The sequence below is a fragment of the Asterias amurensis genome, chromosome 14 (genome assembly GCF_032118995.1).
Source record: "Asterias amurensis chromosome 14, ASM3211899v1".
Classification (NCBI taxonomy): domain Eukaryota; kingdom Metazoa; phylum Echinodermata; class Asteroidea; order Forcipulatida; family Asteriidae; genus Asterias; species Asterias amurensis.
This window is the reverse complement of record NC_092661.1, coordinates 1,216,620-1,235,350: the sequence shown is the minus strand read 5'-3', so window position 1 is coordinate 1,235,350 and position 18,731 is coordinate 1,216,620. Positions and strand designations below refer to the sequence as shown.

Genomic DNA, 18,731 nt, shown 5'->3' with positions numbered 1-18,731 from the left:
TAGTTTTCGAGAAAGAAGTAATTTTCCACGAATTTGATTTCGAGACTTCAGGTTTAAAACTTGAGGTCTCGAAATCAATCTAAACACACACAACTTCGTGTGACAAGGATGTTTTTTCTTTCATTATTATCTCGCAAGTTCGATGACCGATTGAGCTCAAATTTCCACAGGTTTTTTATTATATGCACATGTTGAGATACACCAACTGTGAAGGCTGGTCTCCGACAATTACCAATAGTGTCCACTGCCTTTAAAGACAACACTATTGGTAATTGTCAAAGACAATTTGAGCTCAATATTGGTCGTCGAAGTTGCGAGATAATAATGAAAGAAAACCAGTCTTGTCACACGAAGCTGTGTGCTTTCAGATGCTTGATTTCGGGACCTCAAAATCTAATTCCGATGTTTTGAAATCAAATTCGTGGAAAATTACTTCTTTCACGAAAACTATGGAACTTCAGAGGGAGCCGTTTCTCACGGTGTGTTTAATTATCAACAGCTCCCCATACTCGTTACCAAGTAACGTTTTATGCTAATAATTATTGTGGGTAATTAAACAACTGCCTTTTGCATTTCGAAATAACCTTTATAAAAAGAACGAGTTGTGTATGCACGCATCAAATTGAATGATTGGTGCGTTGGCATATTATTTTGTATTTACTAGTAATATTGTTTCCTCGCCTTTCACTTGTAGGACCCCAGTTCAAATCCCACTTGGCACTGTATATAAAATGTGGATGAGTTTTCAGTCCCTGCAAATAGGGCCACTTTCGATTTCATTTTATGTATTGCATCGATCACCGATTATACATATATGGCTCGATTTGAAATGGAAAGTCTGTGAACAATGAGAAAGGGGGTATACCATCTGCTCTGTTAAAGACGGTCCAAGATTGAAAGGAAAATATGCTGGTCCCTTTTACACAATGAAGTATACAACTTACAAGGGACGCGAGCCCAAACACCGGTATGTCACTGGAAATCAAATTGTCCGTGGTTTATTTTTAACAACAGAGCACACTCTACATCCAACAATTTAAACAATCTAAAGCATTCCCAGAGCACAATAATTGAAAACAACCCATTCTTTAACAGAGTCTGTGGAATAAAGGACGAGAAAATTACAGATGTGGATGAAATATTTGCTCCAAATCACCACCCTTTGAGGTTTGTATTTGCTATCACATACATGCAATAGTCTTCTACAGACGGGTGTTGGGCGTAGCCGCCTGTTTATGAGCAGTTTTGGTGAAGAGCGAGCAAATAATAAAGACAGACTTCTGACTAGGATGGGATCTTCAATTGATTTAACTACATAGAGAATCGGTAAATATATCTATACGTTGTATTGGTTAAAGGCAGTGGACACTATTGGTCATTACTCAAAATAATGATTTGCATAAAACCTTACTTGATAAGAGTATGGGGAGCTGTTGATAGTATAAAATAGTGTGAGAAATGGCCCCCCTCGAAGTAACATGGTTTTCGAGAAAAGAAGTAATTTTCCACGAGTTTGATTTCGAGTCCACGGAATTGGATTTTGAGGTCTCGAAATCAAGCACACATCGTGTGACAAGGGTGTTTTTTTCTTGCATTATTATCTCGCAAATTTGACGACCAACTGAGCTCAAATTTGTACAGGTTTGTTGTTGATATACACACAGTGAGAAGACTGGTCTTTGACAATTACCAGTAATAGTGTCCAGTGTCTTGAAATGCACTGGATACGTTTGACCCCCAAAAAATTAATGGGCAACGGAGAGCTGTTGATAGTATAAAACATTATGAGAAACGGCTCCCTCTGAAAGTTTTAAAAGACGTAAGCCCTTTTTCGGCATATGCAATTACAAACATTATTGTGCAACAGCTCGTGGGTTTTCATTATTTGTTCATTATTCTCTTGTAACTTGTCGGGATACACCAAGTAAGAATACTGGTCGTTGACATTAACCAAGGGTTTCCAGTTCTTTAACGAACAAAGTTATTATGGTCTTGTTAACGTCAGTTCCCGGTTTCAAATGTGTCCGTTTTGACGTACTGTCAAGCTCTACCTGCTGCACTAAAGTGGGTGCCGGTCGCGACATTCCCCAATCACCCCTATCATCATTAGGTAAACATCGTACACGGACCTGAGTCAGCTACCGTATTCCGAAGGCTTTTGACGGTACAAGATTTATGTTCCCTCACGGTAAACTACTAACACGAGCTACCTGCGTGGAGGCAATTTCGTTTTATTTATTTGCTGATCGAAATGACAGTATTCATCTCTGATTTTGGATCTTAACAACACTGAATGTCCACTGTTATTATTTTTGGACATTGGATGTTCACATGGGTTTGTGCAGTGAATGTTATGATTTCTATTTTTGACATTATAGTGTGCATTCACGTACGTTTGTCCAGTGAACCTTCCCTCTGTTTGGGCGTTGGTCAGTTCATGGAGGAATAAATTGTTCCTCCATGGTCAGTTACACACACGCATCAGTTTTGTCTCTCTCATTTTCTTGATCGGTTTCCACTACCACCATGGTAAAATAAATTAAAGGCAGATGAAAAATATAACAAAGAGATTGTTCAAGTTTATGATCACAACAATGAAGTATATATTGTGGAAAGAGGGTTTTGTCGCGTACTACCCAGCGGCCCGATGTCCATTATCTCCGCCGTGCGTCGGGCCCAATCGCCCCTCAATACATGGCTGACCGACTCGGCAATTCTACTGCCTCTTTCTACAAACTATGACCTAATAAATCTTGCTGAACCTACTTTATGACACTTTACATCTGAATTCTTTGAATCACGAATCAAGATGTGGATCATAAAACGCAGGATGACACCTCGTACATCAAAACCAGCCACCCAAATAATCCCTGCTCACAAAAAGGGCCTTGCTTTTTCCACTTCAGAGTAAATGAAATAGGACCGACTGAATTTTGAGTTGTGCTTTTAGTCAACAAAAGTATAGAAACATTTCGCAACTCTTCACACAACAATGCCCAATGTGTATATTAGTTTGGGTGTTGCATTGTGGTTTAAGTGCATTGCTCGGGGCACAAGTGTCATGACCGGGATTCGAATTAGACCGATGATCAATACACAATGAAAGATATCTTCATACAGATGAAATATTATTTAAGTTGCACCATTTGTTGTGATTTTAAAGCAATCGCACAAAATCGGTAAACAGTATTGTCCAAAGGCCCACACTTCGTGTATCACAACTTATATAAAACATAACAACCCTGTGAAAATTTAGGCTCAATCGGTCATCGGAGTCGGGAGAAAATAACGGGAAAACGCACCCTTGCTTCCGCACGTTTCGCCGTGTCATGACATGTGTTTAAAATAAATCCTTTATTCTCGATATCAAGAATTGTTTTCTCAGTAAAGCATTTCATGGAATCATATTTCAAGGGAAGTCTTTCACCATTACCTTAAACCCTGTAAGTTTTTTGTAAATCTGTGAACTTTTAATTTTTATTCTGTTCAGAAAGTGTCCAATGGCTTTAAAAGTATTGTAGGGTATAAATTAAACAACTTAAAAAAAATACGTATAGGCTAAGGTAAATTCGTTTACTAATTTAATTTTTGTTAACAATAATTTTATTATATACTTGGTTTGCGGTAACACCATGTTTGTATTTATTTGGATCATGATGATGCATACACCAACATTGTCCATTTCGGCAATACATGTACTTGAAGGATTTGGGTATCTTTTCAAAATGTCCATAGATTTACATTAAACTTACATGGTTTGAAGATAATGATAGTGGGAATGAGTGAAACAATGTCATGAAAATACGTTTTTAAATGATTTAAATAATTTTCGTCTCATGAGACGAAAATTATTTTCATGACATTGTTTTACTCATTTCCCCAAAACTACAGCACCTCAGCACGTAATATTTTCAGGAAAGTTTTCTACTAACATTGTCTTCAAACTGTGTAAGTAGTTTAGTGTAAATCTGTGGACATTGTACTTTTTGTCCTACAAAAGTCACATAGACCCTCTAACATAACGTTACCATTTCATCCTTCGAACAGTTTTTTATCAGAATTATTGGTTTTTCAAGGCAATCAATACATGTCTGAGGAGGGCATCTCTGATAGGCTACCCCCCCATGGACTCCCATTAATTGAGACGCAATGCTATACAGAATTCCAAGTTGTTTTGTAGACGATGTCGTGACATGTCGGTTTACGTACAATTCCAATTTTATGCCGCCGTTTTGTGGCTGACAGTGACAGAGAGCGCTGTTTAGCGGTCATTTTGGATAAACTTTCTGGGTCAAGTGAGTTCGGACTGGTCATCTGCATCCAAAAGACGACCAAGGGTTAACGACGTTACAAATTAAAACTCAAACAATCAAAGGTTCGCAGAATTTCGTTTTGACCATTCAAGCACATACGATCAAAATACTCCAATGTGGTTGTCTGCTAACTTTACCCAATCTTTTGTAAGAGAAAAACCACCAACAACACAAAACACTCCTCCTTACAAAAGATGTTCGTCTTAAGAAAGCCAAGGACTCCTTGAAAACTAATTAATCCCAGGTCATAAGAGGTTCCAAAGTGGGGCCTATGGGATGGTCAACCCAAGTGGAACATTAAAGGTGCCGCCAAGTGCCATAAAAACCACAGTCTGTCATGTTTCCCTGGTGCTGCATTGTAGTGGTCAGTATACTTCTTTCAGTTCAAGTGTTTTTGCGTCAGTCCCTTTCAAGCTTTAGTCAAGAGTGAATTCTTTATGAACTTTGAACAGAGTCAGCTACAGAGGATGTAGTTTTAAAACGCCTTCAAGGACCGGGAAGGAACTTTGTTGGAAATATTTTTTCCTCTGGTCTGATAAGAAAGGATTTGCAAAATGTTTCTTCTACTCAAAAAGCAATCGATTTGCGAGAAATAACTCGCCTACATAATGTGCTCTCCTCCATTGTGTTAAACACATTCGCGTCTGTAATGAGGTCCTTGAAACTCATTTTGTTTGTGGTAAAATCTACATCCATCCCTAATAAAGAATGTAAACCAACTTTTAGTTTACGGCTTTACGTTTAGACTCTAGCTGTGAGTAATTTTCAGGAACATTTCTAATGCATGGACATGTCACAATTTCATAGAGTTGCCTAACTGCCGATGTTAGGCATAATGCCCTTGTGTACAATTTCCATTTCTAAGCGCTGCTAACTGTTATTATAGGTAATGACAATTATTGTCTTAAAATCCATGGTAAACGCGCTCTCTGGCCGCCAAGTGTTCTTCCCTACGGTTACGAAATTTTGTTCTGCTATAATTAGCACGAACATTTGCTTACAGTGAAACAGCGCTAGATTTGCCCCATCCCTTTAAAGGGCCCGACCATGGAAACCTTTTTAAAACAAATAAGACTTTTTGTACCAAGTACAGGTGTCAGACTTTGTTTTGTTGTACAATTTGGTGTATCTCTTCTTCAACACTACAGAAGCTCCTAAGTCTATCTGGAAGACCTAAAAGACCAGCAAGAAATCCCTTGCACTACCGACCCCCCCCCCCTAAACAAACAAAAACTTTATATCCCATTAAAGTGATAACAAAAGCTCAAGCTGTGTGTGCTTGGAGTGTGAACTGCCTTTGCATCACAACGCAACCTTCGTCAGGCCAGCTATTAAGAAGATGTCGATGACAGCTCTATGTAACTGACACCGCATCGAAACTGTCAGACTTCCTAATTGCATTTGGACCAATAAGCTGCCGCTAAACCATCCCGTCATGAATAAGTATAAGCCACTAACCCAATCGCATCATCAGGAGTTTAAATATGCATGAGTTTAATGGATATTCATGTTATAATAGCCAATAGGGATTGATGTGACTCGGGAAAAATCACCTGTTTTGTTTGTTGACGTTTTAAGCTCCACTACGTGGTATTGTGTTTGAACAGTAGAGGTGCAGTGTTGGCAGACTTTTTAACTTCAAATTGTACCCCCTTTGATGTGGAGCCGCTGTGCCACTGTATGATTGAGCGTTGTATCAGAGTTACACAACCCAAGTTCAGTAAACCGATTGGTGGGTAATTGTAGAGGAAGAGAAGTGGGAGGGATTGAAGTCTTTGGAGCATCTTCAGAATTGAGTCAGTGAAGCCCGTGCTCTCGATAGTTCAACATCATTTCTTAGACACCCCTTTCTTCCGTAAGTGTGTGGTTCTGGCCAAGCCGTCAAAACTTAAGAACTTCCAAAACTGAAGCATCTTGACCGAATGGAATAGATATTTTCAACTACATGAAAAGTCGCCAGGCTTCAAAGTTGAACCTCTCTGCAACTTGCGTTAAAGGCTATATGAGAACAGATTATCAAGAAGAACACATACCAGTACTGACACATACACAATTATATTCCTTTTCGTTTTGGACTGATTTGAGAAATGAGTACAGACACAATGCGCCCGCCTTCGTACAACGTAGCGCATCTTCTGAGCGCCGTGCAGAGCGAAATGACACGGGGAAGCGAGAAGGGTGACCCCAGCGAGAAGGGACTGAAGGTTACGCTGGAGGATCGAGATCTATGGCGGAGATTTAGTAAACTTACAAATGAGATGATTGTCACTAAGACTGGAAGGTAAGTTCCATGAGTTTGCCTGAATATGTATATCTGGAGAAAAGCACTTTCATCTTGGCGGTCCTTTTCTTAAGTGAATAACACTTTTTACCAGAGTTTTTATCTTTCTGTAAATTATTATAAGGTTTGATTTCACAGAAACTGAATTTCATCTTAAGATCATATTTTGCCATGCTATTTTTTGCTTTTAATTTTGAGATTGATATACAAATTGATACTTGTTGGTAGATTTACTCTTCTGTAAACTTTATAATATCAGTGATTAAAAACCAAACGTTTCCAAATGTATTTATGTTTGACTTTTGCCTTATGAGGGAACTTCTGTTCATAACTCACTTTGCTTTATATATGAACATAAATTCCTTCCATAAACATTGTACTGTTATACTTGCCTTCATTTTCTAATACTAACCAAGCCGCCATCCTATCAGAACTTAATAATGTTTAGCTATGTTTTAATAAAAAGCTGGAATCTACTGTCATTTTGTCAGCGAGAGTCCAAACAATTGAAAGTTGATAAACAAATTAAAAAGTCAAATTTGATTCGGTCCCCATTCAAATCCATTTTAGGAGGATGTTTCCTGTGCTGTCTGCCTCAATCTCCGGTCTAAACCCCAACGCCATGTACTCCGTCCTGCTTGACTTCTCCCCTGCAGACGAGAATCGCTGGAAGTACGTGAACGGTGAATGGGTACCGGGAGGTAAGCCCGATTCACCCCCTCCAAGTACTGCCTACATCCACCCTGATTCACCTAACTTCGGAGCGCACTGGATGAAGCAATGTGTATCATTCAGTAAAGTCAAACTCTCCAATAAACTCAACGGAACTGGACAGGTATAAACCGTTTTTGTTTTGTTTTAACTCTCCTCAAAAGTGAATGTTTTATATACTGATTACCAGTGCTAATAACAAAAACGAATCATAAAAAAACCACAAAAAAACACGAAGGTTTGTTTCAAATCGTTTCCTTCGTCTCAACTCCATGGTCTCAACAACCGTACAATTCATTCACGTATGACGTGACTTGGGTACGAAGTGACGTGGGTACGAAGTGACTTGGGTACGAAGTGTCAACATTCTTGTTTTGGTATTTTATGCTGTACTCGAACCAAATTAAAGGCATATAAAGGATACTCACCCAAAATAGTGTTAACTCATAGGTAAAACACTGAATAAGTGTACTAAACAAAAGACAAACTTGTGTTTTAGTAAACTCTCGAATAAGCTCAACGGAACTGGACATGTAAATTATTTAATACTCTTAAAAGGGGTCTCCTTTGTTTTTGGTATTAATGTGTCTTCAAACTCATATTGCACTCATTATTAGGTAAAAGAGTACTAAACAAAATGAAAACTTAATTTTAGTAGCGCTGGATTTATAAAGTTGGTGCCAACAATTTAAAGCCATTGGACCCTTTCGGTAAACAGTATTGTCCAAGGCCCACACTTCGTGTACCACAACATCTATATCAAATAACAAACCTGTGAAAATTTAGGCTCAATCGGTCATCGGAGTCGGGAGAAAATAACAGGAAAACCCACCCTTGTTTCCGCACGTTTCGCCGTGTCATTACATGTGTTTAAAATAAATCCGTAATTCTCGTTAACGAGAATTGATATTGTTTTACCGTTTTCTCAAAAAGTAAAGCATTTCATGGAATAATATTTCAAGAGAAGTATTTCACCACTACCTTCTATAAACCCTGTAAGTTATTTGTAAATCTGTGAACTTTTTTTTTTTCTGTACCGAAAGGGTCCAATGGCTTTAAACCATTTCAAAACAAACAGCAAACCAAACTATCAAAATCCACTGATTGTTTCCTTCGGTTTTGTAAAAGTAGGTTATTGAGTAATAGGTAAAGGCATAATTGCAATTGGTTATTCGTACATACTCTAGTGAAACAGCACTCTTTGAAGAGCCATATGAAGGACAACTCTTTTTCGAGTGGTCTTCCACTCTTTTAGATTTAAGTTTGCATCTTTTTGAAAGGTTTTCACTTTGTCCTGGAGTGAAACCCCTCTAAAAAGAGTGAAACAACCACCACTCTTTTTTGAAGAGCCAAAAAATTTGAGGGACAGCACGAAATGTAAAGAGTGGTGTTTTACAGTTAGAGAGTACATTTTGTTGAAAGTTTCTTTTTTAGATTTAAAACCAAGTTATTGACCTAGCCTGTAAAGAGAAAGTTGTGCAAACTTAAAAATCTGATTGAAGAAGTTATACGAGTACTTCTTCGAAAGTTTACATACTCCTTGTTCCCTGTTTATAGATCATGTTGAACTCTCTTCATAAGTACGAGCCTCGTATCCACGTCATACGGGTTGGAGGACCTGAGAAGCAGCGTCTTCTAAGGAGCTTCGCCTTCCCAGAGACAAGGTTCATTGCAGTTACTGCTTATCAGAACGAAGACGTAAGTCTGTAGCATCTTAATTATCGCATTTTTTTCAAAATCTTAATTATCGCATTTTGTTTATATATATATAGTAGAATTGACCTGGAATTAATCCAGCGTTGGGATAGACGGGGGCCTGAAAAATGTCTGTATCAGTCTGACCCGAAGTCTTTGTAGCAATACACTCTAAAAACTAACTTGTTGAACCCAACCCTTGCATGAGTTCGGTGAGTGACTACACTTTGAAAGAGTTGGAACCAGCGTTTTTCTTGTTAAATCTAGCATTTAAAATTTGCGATCCAACGCAAAAAGGGTTAATTCATCAATTTAAGTGTTACTTCAACATTTAAAAAAAAAACATTCCTTGGATTGGTGGATCGGCTTTTTAAACGTGAAACTGGCAGTTAAATTGTTGAATGAATGCTGTAAAATGCGTGATTTAACATATTATAGAATGATGGATTCAACACTTTGAAAGAGTAGTCACTAACTCTTTAGTTTTTAGAGTGTAGCCCAGCATTTTTTCCTGATGACGAGCAGAGTATACTGTTCAAAACGTCGAGACAAAACTTGCTGCTTTCCGGAGCTGACACTCACACACAAGAGATCCACACATGGTTTTACCCGCAAGTTCACTATTTATTTATAGTGTCTTCCTCCAGCATTATTCATTGCTCCCTGTGAACATCCATGCTGTGACCCAGAAGTCGCCGGGATAAATTCTTATCCTGGAATTTTAGAGTGTCAAAAACCAACTTGCGGAATCACAGTCTTGTCAACTTATTCGAGGGAAAAGGGATGCCTTTAGCGTATAAGAAGAACCGGACTTAATTTTCTGAAAACCGTCACCTCTTCCATTAAGAGAGTCGGCGTGGTGCTTAAAAGTACATGCAACCATCACTACTGTGGCCCTGGTTCGATTCCCGGAAGGGCATTTGCGAGCATGTACCATGTATTTCTCATATACCATGAAGGGTTTTCCTTCCTCCAGAAAATCCAAACACTTTCGATCTCTGGCTTTGCTTCGTAGCTTCATCACAGCTGTGCTTCATCGAAGTAATCTGTATTGTGTATTTTGCCTTAATTCCGTTCTTAATTCCATGACTCTTGAATCTCTCAACAGATAACTCAGCTTAAAATCAAGTTCAACCCCTTTGCCAAGGCCTTCTTGGATATCAAAGAAAAGTAAGTCAAATTTAGGCCACGCGTCGGCTTTCTAAGTTGTAAGTTACGAGTTACCGATCTGTAATAATAATAACTAATAATAATAATATGGACTTATAATGCGCACTTTTCCAGAAAACCGATCAAGGCGCCTACACAAAATGAAAACCTTATACAATAGAAAATCAAGAATAAACAAAACATAATGAAACCCAAATGAAAGTCTAAGTGAACAAGTATGTTTTAAGTTCCCTCTTGAAGTTGTTGAGAGATGGTGTTTGGCGAAGTGAGACAGGGAGCTTATTCCATAGGGCAGGGGCAGCTTTGGCGAAAGCACGGTCTCCGTAACGAATTGTTCTAGACCTTGGCTTTGTAACCGATCAGCAGTAAATAATTCTATTGCATGAGGAAAGTCTCATCACAAATTCCCCACTAAATGCGCTTATCTCATGTCTTCATCTTCTGTTTTGTTATTTTTATTTGAATTATTTTTAAATTATTGTTTTAGGGGAGACCATGAGCAAGATGACTATCACGATCTACAGCAACCAAGATATCCACAACGTAAGTCAAATCAATTAATGCAAACAAAATCAAAACCATTAGTGTAATTATTAAGTAAGTTTTTTTTTCTCTGCACATTGTCAAGAGATAGTTGTTTCTTATACTATCATTTACAAAGTAATGACGCATTTTATGGCTTATCCAAATAGTATTGATCGATTAAAAATTAAGCCTTTGCTCTTGGACAGCATAATGCACATTAAAATCATTGTTTGTTTTTAGGGAAGACGTATACTTGATAGCCTAATATTTCACAAAAGCTGACATTCTTCCCACAGTTTGATTTTCAGTTCGTTTGTGGCTTGCTTTCATAAAAAACAGCAACATTGTTTTTAACTGTCTGGATATGTTATCAATCTATGATATGTTTCCATCATACGAACACTGAGAGGACCAACTATTCGTTGGAATGCCTAAAGACAGTGGACACTATTGGTAATTACTCAAAATAATTATTAGCATAAAACCTTACTTGGTAATGAGTAATATTGGGAGAGGTTGATGGTATAAAACATTGTGAGAAACGGCTCCCTCTGAAATAACGTAGTTTTCGGAGTAGTTTTCCACGAATTTGATTTCGAGACCTCAGATAAAGAATTTGAGGTCTCGAAATCAAGCATCTGAAAGCACACAAATTCGTGTGAGAAGGGTGTTTTTTCTTTCATTATTATCTCGCAACTTCGACGGACCAATTGAGCTCAAATGTTCACCGGTTTGTTATTTTATGCGTAATATTATGCATATTATGTTGAGATACACCAAGTGAGAAGACTAGTCTTTGACAGTGTCCAGTGTCTTTAAACGTAAACTAAATTATACGCGATGCTTTGGAACGATCATTTGACTCTACAAACTAAAATCCTACTTTCTCCAACAGTGGGTAGTTGGTTTCTACCTAGCGCCGGGGGTCTGTGTTCGGCCCCGAATCCCCATCAGTTCGCCCCGTCTCTCAGCCTCCCTTCACCCGCTTCACACAACTGTGCAATGGAAAGGTACGGCAGTCTACGGAGTCACCGTTCCACACCCTATCCACCGCCACCCTACGAACAAAAGTACTCACCTACAAGTAAGTTTGAAATTATTTGATTTGTTTCATCCTTTTCACACACACACACACACTTGGTTTAGTTTTAAATTTTGTTTCACGTTTGCTTTCGAGAAAGACTCTGGTAGGTCATTAACTTTGTTGTCGTTTTAAGTTTTTTTCTGTTTATTTTTTTTTTCTAGTCAATTTTATTATGATAGGAAACTTTGCACGATGGGTGTAAAATTAGGTGAGGTTTGCAGTAGCACCAATTGTAATTTGTTTTTTGAAGTAGTGTTGGTTCTGAAAAACCCTTTAATAAAGTGTTCAATCTTGTGCAAGGTTAAAGCATGGAGGGAAGGAAATAATATTTCCTTCCTCTATGGTTAAAGGTTCTTCTTAAAATTGTCTCACTTTCACATTAGTTCTGAAAATCTGTCAGGCCTTTTTCGTAAGAGATTTAAAGATACTTGATCTGATAAAAAAATTTGACCCTACTTTTTTAATTTAAATTGAGGCGGCTGTTCTTCTTATACACTTTTGGAAAATCTTGTGGTAAGTGGTAGTTAAAGAACTAAGTGATAATATTTCGGTCGGTTTGCAAGTAACGTGTACATGTGTTTAGTGCATCGTCTGCGACATCCGGGAAAGTCCTTGCTTCAGTCTTTTAACTTTGATACCACAACAATTGCATCAGTCAAAATTCGTTTGGGGAAAAATGAGGGAAAAACCTTTAATCTTGTATCAGTTTTAATTTCAATATTAGGTGTGAGGCCTACTATGAACAGCAAAACGAATAGGGTGTACCTTTTTATGTCAATGCGGTTATACATGGAGCAGCAAATCACACAAATACAAGATTGTATTTGTATTTCAAACTGCAACGGGAAAAGTACAGTGTTTTCTACGTCACGTTTCCATTTACAGTTGTGGGTGTTGAATAAAAAACAATCATAAAACCAACAATTTGCAGGTGTCGATCCCGCGATCTGTAATAAACAAACTTCCAACTCTTGTCAGATTCTAAAACCCTAAAAGTTTTATTCTCATCCCCAAATCGGAAACGAAGTTAGAGCAGTTAAATGAAACTCAACCTCCAGTAAAAATTCTTTTGTTGCTGGGTATACATAATACGTGTCGGTGCCTTTGATCAGAGGCGAGCAATTGGACCAAAATGTGTTCACCAAATGTAACCCCACTTTTTATTTTAACCAAATTTGCATTGTCGCCAATTGTCCTCGGAAAACAAACCGGTTTGCATCAATGCTAGTTCGACACCGACAAAAGGTAGACCTCCAAACTAGTGTGGTTACCCCAGTAAACATCTTTGTATTCCGGGGGTGTTTTTATCACCGAATACGACCTACCCATGAATAGGGTGACTCACTGGTACCGTCAAACGCTTCAATAGCCCCCGCACCTATCCAGGTTTATCCCCGCTCGTTCCTTATCTTTATTGCCGATGGATTTATCATTAATTTGTTCTCTGTATTTTTCCGATGAAGCCTGGGATTTATATACATCTCAGCTGAACACAGTGTGGGTGGTTTGCTAACAATTGGAGAGAAATCACAAATGGAAATAATTACCAGCGCTGACACCAATCGTGTTGTTTGGGGTCTTACGGTTTGAGTTGTTTGTCACCTATATTATGCCAAAAGTGTGACGACTTATTCGAATGAGTTGTTATGGTTAAAGGAACACGTTGCCTTGGATCGGTCGTTTTGGTCTTTGAAAAGCGTTTGTAACCGTTTGTTAAAAAATGCATATGGTTGGAAAATGTTTTAAAAGTAGAATACAATGATCCACACAAACACGCCTCGAAATTGCACGGTTTTACCTTTACCTCGTCGACGAACACGGTCGGCCATTTATGGGAGTCAAATTGTTGAATCCCATAAATGGCCGACCGTGTTAGTTCGCAAAGTAAAATGAAAACCACGCAATTTCGAGGCAAATTTGTGTGGATCATTGTATTCTACTTTTAAAACATCTTTCCAACCATATGCAATTTATAACAAACGGTTATAAACGCTTTTTATAGACACTTCGTCTGATCCAAGGCAACGTGTTCCTTTAACAACTTCTTCCGTAACACGTACAAAGTATCCCGAACTCAGGGAGATCCTTTTTTTTTGAAATTTCTCAAAAAATAATCATTACCCGGCATGAAATTTAAAAAACCTCAAGTTGGAAGTCAACAATCCACACGGATCAATTCGGGAACATTTCATACACTGTGTCGCTTATCTTGGGGGCTCAAATCTGTCTGGAATAAAACAAAATTGAAGGCCTACAAAAAAAAATATTCCGACGCTCTGTTTTCTCCTATTTGGTGGGTTGGGTGCAGACTTTACCACCATCGGTGTTCCTATCTGTTTAACTTCTTAAGTCTATTCTCCTTAATGTTTGTCTCCTTATTTGACATCTTAATATCGACTCCCGAACAGTCAACTCAAGAGTGCGAAATGCATTGTTATTAAACACCCAGCCCACACAATGTGTTCTAAAGGGGGTGTTCTCACCAGGCGGTTTGTCAAGGTGTCACGCCGTGTTTTAGGCTTCTGTCCCCCGACGCACACCTGTGTTAGTTTATCGGTGCAAGTTTGCGGTGTTTTGTGTGTTGACTTCCATGTTTAAACACGGGATTTCAATGGAATTTTTAGAGATTCTAAATTCAGTTCCTGTATGGATGGTATTTATTTAGACACAAGTATGAGACGACGGGCGGGTGGCCACAAGGATTTTTAAGATTTCGGTTCTACCTTTTGGCTTCCGTTGAGGTATCTTAATGTCCTGGGGCATCAAGACGGTAAACTAAAAACCTTTAAGGGATAAGGTTATGTCTTGAACCGTCTTGAATGTGTTAAAACGGCCCATGCTCGATAATGACTTGTTTTTACCCAAGTGGTTTTTCCTTTTCAACTTCTTTTTATCTGAAGTTAAGAAGTATAAAATCAATTTGTATTTCAGTATATACAAAATAAAAATAAAAAACCCAATAGTAATCGGCATTTATAGAGCTCGCTAACATGTCAGCGAGCTCACTGTGAATTCCTGGCGCTTTTACAAGAAATTTTAGAAAGAGGAAGATTTTTGAGATGTTCCTTTAAAAACTTTAAGCGACTCCGCGCAACGAATTTGATGAGGAAGACAGTTCCAAAGGCGTGGGGCATACGCGGAGAATGAGTTGCTTCATACTATTGTTAATTGCTCTGTCTTTCTGTATGTTTTCCTCCTTTCAATTTGTTTCCAAAGTAGACATAGAGTAGTAGGCCTATTGTTATAATTCCCTTTCTCCACACCTCAACCCAACACCCTGTCACTCAGGGCCTAGTCATTTCCTATAGCTATGCTTCGTTATTTCAGCCCCGTCTATGTTTCTCCGTCGATAAAAACAATTCCAGAATTCTAAGCAAAGCTCATTTTACTTTAATTACAATTTACATGGAATAATTAAAACTCATTGATTGCGTCATTACTGCAAATACGAGATGAGGTTGCAAATAAAGTACACACATTAGTAATGTCGGAGGTTTTCCGAACAGCAAACATTAGCGGGTGGCACGGGATTGTCTTGACGGGGACGCAGGCACGGAGTCCCGGGGACTGTAAGCCCCCGTTTACGGTCAGAAGTCACGTAGGCAAACCGAGGCCGGAAAATAAACGGGAATTTGTAATCTGCAGTATTCTGAGCCAACAAGTGTGCAAACATTGCTTTACGAAGATGTATCACTTGACATTATGGTTGCCTTTGATTAGTTTGTTTAGTTTTGACTTTTGCTGCGAGGTTGGAAGTTGTTTTCTGCTTGTTGTTTGTTTGTATCTCATTTTTTGAAAGACTTGTCGTTCCGTTTAACGATAAGAAATGCCACGAAACAGCAATGGGCCGCTGAATAACTTAAGTTGTGATTCTGTATTCCCTTAAAGTCGTCAAGACTGGGGGTAAACTTAATACCAGTAGAATAAATATGTTTTAGAGATCTTCATCACTTCAATGACGTATCTTTCTGAAAGTTTGTGTTTACTCAGCGCCTTCTGTATATTGTTGGTAGATACGTGCGCTATATAAGACTTCGATATTGTTATCATTATTACCCTGCCCATCTTAATCTGAATGTTCGCCTGTTTGACTCTTGAAGACGTGTAGAGTGTACTCGAAACGTCGAGGCCACCCCAGCTGTTTTCAGAGCCACACTCAATCTACCGCCCTCTGCCTTTTAAACATGAATTGTACGAGAAATTCTCCAAAGGGTCTTGTGTTCGCATTTACGGATTGTGGTATTTCAATTCCGTTTTGTGATGGCTGCTGCTAACATTAATATGTCTTTTTGCTGTTGTTGTTTATTTTTTTTTGCTATGCGCTTGTGTTTTATGGAATGGGCAAAGTATACATTGTATAAAATCAATATAAACCACAAGGGAAACTGACTGGGTGACTAGTCAATTCTTTGTTCATCCCCAAAAACCATTGTATACAATCAATACATAATATTAAAACTTGTAATTATTATCGGAGTTTGGTTTACAAATGAATCATGTGTTTATATACTATTGTTTGCAGGTGCATATGTTACTGAATCATCAACGTCAACCCTCCCACTTCTATCAACACCTGAGGCGTGGTCGCCCCTTGGAAACTCCGCCCATCACAGCACAGCTACTTCATGCTCCCAGTACGGCAGCGTATGGCCAACTGCAACAACCTCATCAGTCCCGCCCGCATCAAGCTGCGCTGTGGCTTCCCCGGTTCATACGTCACTACTTCGAGCAACGTACGCCAATTACAATCAACACAGCACTTCCTCGATTACGGGGGTGCCACGCCCGTCAGCGGCGCTGTCTTCGTGTGGAGGATACCAGAATTACAATCATCTGTCTGAAGGGAACGGAATTCCGATTTCGACCGAGAATGTGGGAGGCTACTCGTCCGTGTCAAACCAGTTGTACCACGGCAAGGGTGGTTCGTGGAGCCCACTGACCCCACCCTCTCCGGGCTTGTAAAAACGTATACAAGTCATGTACATGTACAAATCAGAGCAAGTTCGAGTGCGCACATGCATTGGTCGACTATTGGCCAGCAACAGTGTGCAATGACACACACTCACCCGACAACTCGTTTGGAAGGCCATTCAACCATAGGTACCACGGTATACAACACTCCATTCCTTGTTGCTATAGTGTCACTGGTTCCCTTCTGTGCTTTACACATGTTTGCGTGGAACAGGCTATCGGGACCACGGAAGGAACCGTGAGGCTGGTTCCTAATGGTCGACCACAATAGTCGACTAATAGTCGACCACCCTGGTTTCGAAATAGTCAACATTGAGTCAATAACCAGGGTGTACACTCGAACTTCCTCCATGAATGAACTAGATTGGATAAAAACCTTCAACTTTGTTTGAAGTGTATTGACTCGAAGTACAAACCAAGAGGTTTGAAGCAAAGTGAAAACTGACGTAATTGACGAATAGAAATGACTCGGTTTGTCAAACACCAGAATGTTCTTTTATCGCAACACAAAAATGTAGTCTATCTTCAATTCAGATTCTAGAAACCATAACGAGGCTAACAGGAAAGCCTCTCTTTGGTTAGGTCAGTATCGTCTGTGTTATTTGTCACAGACATTCAGGTAACATTTTGGATACCGTCTATGCTGACTGTCTTTGCTTATGACTTTATATCAATTGTTTATACTTTCTCTTAAAGGCAGTGGACGCTATTGGTAGTTACTCAAAATAATTATTACCATAAAACCTTTCTTGGTGACGAGTAATGGGGAGAGGTTGGTGGTATAAAACATTGTGAGAAACGGCTCCCGCTGAAGTGCCATAGTTTTCGAGATAGAAGTAATACTCCACGAATTTGATTTCGAGACCTCAGTATTAGAACTTGAGGTGCACACAACCTCGTGTAACAAGGGTGTTTTCTTCTTTCATTTTTATCTCGCAACTTTAATGACCGATTGGGCGCAAATTTTCACAGGTTAGTTACTTTATGCATATGTTGAGATACACCAACTGTGAAGGCTAGTCTTTGACAATTACCAATAGTGTCCACTGCCTTTAATTTTGTTCGCTGATTAGTCCCGGAAAAAGATAGCTGGCTATCACATTAGGTTGATGTTTCAATTAAAATGAGACTAAAATTTCCGAACAAAATGTATACATGTATAGAACTTAGTCATAGTTAACTGGTACATAAATGCAAATGTTGCCACAACTTGGAATTGTATAAATTTCAAATATCCACACAAATCATTTCAGTGGCACTTTTATTCAGTACATTTTTTATTTGTATCATTTTAAATTATTTCACATGTTTCAGTAAACAAAATAGTTGTTGATTTTATCGGCGAATGATCCTAAACAATACAAAATAGTCCATGTTGCTTCATTGTAAAAAAAAAATCAGTTTTCTTTAATAAATATAAAAATCTGGTATATATTCATATTATTTCATTATTTGTTTCCTTTCGGCTATATTTACAAGGCCAAGTTTACAGTTCAATTTATGGAAGCCTTCGATTGTCCTTTAAAAAAAAAAAAAAAAAAAAAGACACGACGTAGTAGGTCTATTCACTTTCTTTTAAGGTCTGCAAACTACTTATCGAAATTTCAGCAAGCATTAGCAGTTATGGTGTTATAGAAAACACTGTTTAACCAGTTTTCCTTCACAATTGCTGTTTTCTCCGGTGTTTTTGTATTTTTTTTTTTTGTAAATAATATTGTTATTCTGTATATTTGAGAGTAAGTTGTAATAAATTCAAGTTGTCAAAGAAATATGAGTTTTCATATGAGTTTTTACGATGATTTCCACTGTTTGTATAGCAACAAATGTAGGTGCGTTCGATTCTATAGCTCGATCCCTGCCGGGATCGCAACAAATGTAGGAGCCTTCGATTAGATCGATCCCTGCCGTAACTCGCCATCGATCTCGTGGTGACGTTATGCACCTCGGGCCAGCCCCAAGTAACCCGTTCGAGGCAGGACAC

General features: G+C 38.6%; 1 protein-coding gene across 1 annotated transcript; it reads left to right on the top strand.

The window, feature by feature from the left end:
- Nucleotides 1-1,205: 1,205 nt before the first annotated feature.
- LOC139947535 (T-box transcription factor T homolog) lies at nt 1,206-18,479 on the top strand. The gene is made up of 8 exons (XM_071945475.1): nt 1,206-1,326; nt 6,399-6,594; nt 7,165-7,429; nt 8,863-9,003; nt 10,109-10,170; nt 10,658-10,713; nt 11,591-11,779; nt 16,302-18,479. The coding sequence occupies exons 2-8, from the start codon at nt 6,401-6,403 to the stop codon at nt 16,739-16,741; spliced, it is 1,347 nt and encodes a 448-aa protein (XP_071801576.1). The 5' UTR covers nt 1,206-1,326; nt 6,399-6,400; the 3' UTR covers nt 16,742-18,479.
- Nucleotides 18,480-18,731: the final 252 nt, after the last annotated feature.

Bases quoted from the DNA above. Each gene is read 5' to 3' on its own strand.
- LOC139947535 (XM_071945475.1), top strand. From the start codon at position 6,401: ATGAGTACAGACACAATGCGCCCGCCTTCGTACAACGTAGCGCATCTT. The intron at 6,595-7,164 runs GTAAGTTCCATG...AATCCATTTTAG, and splicing joins ATTGTCACTAAGACTGGAAG to GAGGATGTTTCCTGTGCTGT. The intron at 10,171-10,657 runs GTAAGTCAAATT...TTATTGTTTTAG, and splicing joins TTCTTGGATATCAAAGAAAA to GGGAGACCATGAGCAAGATG.